This window comes from Micropterus dolomieu, linkage group LG18, assembly GCF_021292245.1.
Source record: "Micropterus dolomieu isolate WLL.071019.BEF.003 ecotype Adirondacks linkage group LG18, ASM2129224v1, whole genome shotgun sequence".
In the NCBI taxonomy this organism is placed as follows: domain Eukaryota; kingdom Metazoa; phylum Chordata; class Actinopteri; order Centrarchiformes; family Centrarchidae; genus Micropterus; species Micropterus dolomieu.
In genome coordinates, this window is record NC_060167.1 from 246817 (window position 1) to 252379 (window position 5563).

At 46.3% G+C, this 5563-nt stretch overlaps 2 protein-coding genes across 3 annotated transcripts in view; one reads left to right on the top strand and one right to left on the bottom strand.

The window, feature by feature from the left end:
* The window catches only part of zgc:109913 (regulator of G-protein signaling 9-binding protein), a 7389-nt gene extending 5954 nt beyond the window's left edge, over positions 1-1435 (top strand). For both annotated transcript variants that reach the window (XM_046076350.1, XM_046076351.1), the window contains 2 exons: positions 891-1033; positions 1135-1435. In XM_046076350.1, the coding sequence (XP_045932306.1) occupies positions 891-1033; positions 1135-1311 (320 nt within the window). In that variant the 3' untranslated portion in view covers positions 1312-1435. The remainder of the gene's footprint in view (positions 1-890; positions 1034-1134) is intronic.
* A 1462-nt stretch (positions 1436-2897) lies between these two features.
* ube2c (ubiquitin-conjugating enzyme E2C) overlaps positions 2898-5563 on the bottom strand; it is a gene marked incomplete at its 5' end in the record, with an annotated part of 4628 nt that continues 1962 nt past the window's right edge. Inside the window, 3 exon segments of the mRNA XM_046029361.1 lie at positions 2898-3031; positions 4092-4151; positions 5003-5207. Coding sequence (XP_045885317.1) covers positions 2994-3031; positions 4092-4151; positions 5003-5207 — 303 coding nt within the window. The 3' untranslated portion in view covers positions 2898-2993.

Genomic DNA, 5563 nt, shown 5'->3' on the forward strand with positions numbered 1-5563 from the left:
TGCTTCCCTTAGGCAATATTATCAGGAAACATTCCAAAAGCTTTCATTGTTATGCAGATGATACTCAGTTATATCTATCGATCAAGCCAGATGAAACTCATCAGTTAGCTAAACTTCAAATGTGCCTTCAGGATGTTAAAACCTGGATGACCTGTAATTTTCTAATGTTAAACTCAGATAAAACTGAAGTTATTGCTCTGGGGCCTAAGCACCTCCGTGACGCATTATCTAAAGATATAGTTTCCCTTGATGGCATCGCCTTGGCCTCCAGCACCACTGTGAAGAATCTTGGAGTTATCTTTGATCAGGTTGTTTAAGTCTCACATTAAGCAAATTTCAAGGACCGCCTTTTTTCACCTACGTAATATTCAGGAACATCCTGTCTAAAAATGATGCAGAAAAACTAGTCCATGCATTTGTTACTTCTAGGCTGGATTACTGCAATTCCTTATTATCAGGCTGCTCGAAAAAGTCCGTTAAGACTCTTCAGCTGATCCAGAATGCTGCAGCACGTGTTCTGACAGGAACCAGGAAAAGAGATCATATTTCTCCTGTTTTAGCTTCTCTGCATTGGCTTCCAGTAAAATCCAGAATAGAATTTAAAATCATTCTTCTTACCTACAAAGCTCTTAATGGTCAGGCACCATCTTATCTTAAAGAGCTCATAGTACCTTACTACTCCTAGTGCTGCTCTTGGTGGGAACTGTTGGGCTTCTGTAAATAACATCATAGAGTTCGGTCTAGACCTGCTCTTTATGAGGCGCTGTGAGATAACTGTTGTTGTGATTTGGCGCTATATAAATAAAATTGAATTGAAGTGAGTATCGTCCAGCCTCCTCAGCGATTCCTAGAACCTCCCTGAAGGTGTCTTACGTCTGTCCTCTCTCCAGGATGTACTGACGGCGTGGTGGGCGTGGCAGCTCGAGTGGCCGCAGTCCAGGCGCCGTGGCTCACCTTGGAGGAGGAGGAGAGTCCTGATCTGACCAATCAAATTTCAGCACTGGAGGCCGTGCTGAGCGACATGCAGCTGAGGGTGAGAGAACGCCATGACCGGATCCCACCTGCAGACCTGACCCAGGTCTGAAGGTAAAACCGGTCTCATACCTGGTCTAAGTGTCCTGCTGTGTTCTGCAGGTTCCTGTAGCGTTCTGGTCGGTGGAGGCAACCCAGCCGGCGTGGGCCGAGGCTCAGGGTGAACTGGAGGAGCCGGACGACAGCCTGGAGGACCTGATGGAGGTCCACATCGCCTCCAACACCAAGATGGCCGCCTGCTGCCAGCCGCCGTGCTGCGGACTGGGCTGTGTCGGGTAGAGGGGGGGCACGGTCCAGACCGCGGACCTCACCTCGATCACTCCTGACATGATCACTGGCGCCTCACTTCTGTCTGAATAATAAACAATAAAAAAAAAAAGAAAAGTCTGATTTTATATACTGCGTTTCCCCCACAGACTGAAATCTGTCAAAATAAAAGCATGTTCTGAGAGCAAAAAGTCGTCTGAAGCACTGCATCATGGGAAGACAGCAGCTGATCGTGATGGTAGCAGTAAACTGATCACATGACGGTGTCTGTTCTAAAGGTCCATTTACTCACGTATTCTGGAGAAGAAGCCTGTCTTTTATTTTGTTAAATTCCTCACCCCGTCACAGGAGGACACGTGGTCAAGACCCGCTGGCGTCACTTTGTAACGCACTGGGGGAAGATCTCAACTTTTAGCGTCCTTACACAGTATTATACTGTCAGTTCAAAGTACTTTCAGCTTCACGTGACCAGCGACCGAATGTTACACAGTACATTTACTGAGGTGCTGTACTGCAGTACGGAGCTGAGGTACTTTAGTTACACTACTGTTGTACTTGTACTGCAGCACGTCAGTGAATTGTAATACTTCCTACAGCTTTAGATATTACAAACACGACGAGCTCATGAAGTCTGAAGCATTGTTTTAATTAAACTACTTCTAGCTGTTGATTCTTCAGTAATGACAGTAATCCGGTCTTAAAACTTACAGGAAGCGTCTCCGTAACTCCAGAACTCATCATTAAGAGGAAAATAGGAACAAGCAGCTGTAGAACCAGATACATGTTTAGACTGTTTTGCTTCCCTCAATCTTTACCAACTAACTTCAATAATTTCTTCATCTAAACCATCAACCTGCCTCTTAGACCCCATCCTGACTAGGCTGCTTAAAGAAGTTTTACCCTTATTCAGCACTTCTATACTAGATATGATTAATCTCTCTCTATCACATTCAACTACTATTAAGGTTTCCCAGCAGCCGCGGAGGAAACGTAGATTCACCTGATCACCGTCAGCTCAACAAATCAGGTTCTTTCAGACCTTTATTATAATGTTTGTTGTATCAGAGCAGAGTCTCCGGGTTTAATACGAGAACGTTCGCTTCTTCCCTGAAACTGATCTGATGTGGAGATGGAGTAGAGGACAAGATACATGCCTTTGGAGACCCGGGTTCGAGTCCACTGAGACACCATTGTGTCCCTGAGCAAGACACTTAACCCTTTGTTGCTCCAGAGGCGTGCGACCTCTGACATGTATAGCAATTGTGAGTCGCTTTAGATAAAAGCGTCAGCTAAATGTAAATGATGGAATGATGAAACATCATTTAACATCATTAAAACCGTTCAGGTAAGATATCCACAAACAAACTCGAGTTTAGAACCAAGAGAAGAATGAAATCAGTCTGAGCCGTTAGTGGAACGTTTTCTTTGCTCTGATCAGTGTTTTTATTTCTACATGCTTCTCTGAAACGCACAGAAATGCTGCGTATAAATTTTATGCATCAAGAGAAATACTGTATGTAAAGACAGTTCCCGGTTTCAGAGACCGAACTTCCTCCTGACAGACTCGTGAACGGGCCAATGAGGAGCCAGCCAGCGTGTGTGTTGAATTAAGAACTTTATTGATACAGGTAAGTGAACAAACATAAAAATATTGTACAGACACAGAAGAAGACAGACGGAGACGAGGAGCAGCTTCACTTCTGGAAGGTCGAGTGCAGATGAGCTTTAAAGGCTGAAAGAGACAAACAGCTGTTAGAACCAAATCTCCCATCAGCCCCTGCTGCACTCACACGCCTAACAGTTCCAGCTGAAACAAAACTGATCAGCTAGTGCGGGGCCCGTTCCCAGGGGCCGACGCGCGTCTCACCTGCAGCAGGTCGACAGGCCAAATACATAAATCAATACTTTGAAACGGATCTCAGTCAGGACGGCAACGTGTACATCACTTCCTCCTAGTGATTGTGCCTATAAAATAAAAGCCGTTTTTACTTTGAAAAGTTCTGAAAGACATTCAACAGTCGTCAGAAACCGCTTCGGGAGACGTGACGAGTGAAGGACTTCCTCTGCGGGGAAATAAGCGTCCACAAGTTCAGGATGCGGCTCGAACGCAGCTCATGTGAAACTGTGTCTCCGAAGAAACCGTGCATTTTAGAAGCAAAATGAAGAGGCCAGATCTGTGAAGAACAACTTCTTCGATGAGGCACTCTCGTAAACAAGGTGACCCTGAACACGCTGTGCAGATCTAAGTGGAGATGAAAAAACTAAATGTCCTGTTTTCCCAGCAGGTAATTTTCCTGACATTTTATTTTACTTTTCATGGACACGTGCAACATGCTGAATACTTCCTGTGAATATAATCCAGTTAATCTTACTGCCATACTGTTTAATGACCTTATCCTGAAAACCGGACGTTGGCACGTGTGTATCCTCGCGCTACATTCACCAAGTCCAACTTGATAAATTATTTTGTATGTGGTACTCGTGTTAACAATAAAAGATTTAACAGCCTCTCTGCCGGCAGGACGCTCTGCAGCTTTTACCATAAAGGTTGTAATACCTGAGCCACTAAATTTGGAAACGCAGTTCAAACCCTCAGTTAACGTGATCACAATTACCTCAAAAGAAAAGTGGTCGTGTCGAGTCGGACGCCACGAGTGAGCGAGCGTGCGGGTTCACAGCAGCGGCTTAAACACTACGTTCCAGGTCGTTAATGTTAATTCGTTTCAGTTCCTTGTGAAACTACCAGCTGAGCGCTGCTGGACTTTAACCTCATGACAGTTCACGGTCCTCACCTTCCTGGTCGTCCCAGAGTTCAGCCGCCGCCGTGTTCAGAGGACTCTCGTTGTTCGGTTCTGAGGAAACAAACAAACTGTTAGAACGCCAGCCGAGCCGACACGCCCGCCGCTCATCTCCAACACAAACCTTTTAATAAATCCTTTGTTATCGTGAGAGTTTCTGAAACCACTTCAGACCAACGATCACAGGTTGTTGGTGGTTATAGTCTGAGGAATAATTGATTATAATTAATGTCACAACACTAATGACTCCAAGTTACTGTCGGTCTGTAACGTGTTCGTGTTGTTACTAACAGGAATATCAACTTAATTTCTTGTTGTCAACTCTCGTCTACACGAGTTTAAGTGATGCAGCGTGATTAATAACTGAATTTTCACGCACACATTGAGCGAGCGAGGTAACACTCGCTGCGCTTCCTCTCCTCGTTCTTCACAGAACATCTCCGCATCAGAGCAGCGTGTGAATCAGCAGCTGCGTAGCGAACGAGAAATATTCTGGTAGTAAATGTGCTGAGTCGGTTACAGCGTGTAAGGTCGGTCTGCCCCCCCCAGGCTGCACAGCTTCTACAGCAGCTAAGTTGGTTAACGTTAGCTCAATTTATAGAAACTAACTGGTAGCTGTATTTTATTTACACAGCCGATGCAGTGCGTGTTGCTCGACGCAGCAACAAACCGGCGCAGTGAAACAAAATTGAGAATAACGGGCCTCATTAACCATGACGTTTTAAAGCGCCGCTAACAGTGACGTACAGTAATCACTGCATCGCCATCAGTGACGTGGCGAGGTCGTGAGCAGAACGCTTCTCTTCAGGTGAACCGGACAAACTAACCGACCTCAGGTAAATTAAAAGCTGGTGCGGCAACGACACACAGCCGCTGATCAGCACGAGCGACAGGAGAGAGGTTACCTCCCAGCAGGCTCTGGATGGACAGCAGGATGGAGCGCACGTCGTACAGCGCCGACCATTTGTCCTTCAGGATGTCCAGACAGATGAAGCCTTGTTCGTCCACGTTGGGATGGAAACACGCCGTGACGAACTTCACACGAGGAGCCTGGTACGGGTACCCAGCCGGGAACTCCAGAGACAACCTGTACCTGAGGCCCTCGTACACCTGAGGACAGAGTGAGACACACACACACACACACACACACAGTGAGAGAGAGACACACACACACAGAGTGAGTGAGAGACACACACACACACAGAGTGAGAGAGAGACACACACACACACAGAGTGAGAGAGAGACACACACACACACAGAGTGAGAGAGAGACACACACACACAGAGTGAGAGAGAGACACACACACACACAGAGTGAGAGAGAGACACACACACACAGAGTGAGTGAGAGACACACACACAGAGTGAGTGAGAGACACACACACAGAGTGAGTGAGAGACACACACACAGAGTGAGTGAGAGACACACACACAGAGTGAGTGAGAGACACACACACAGAGTGAG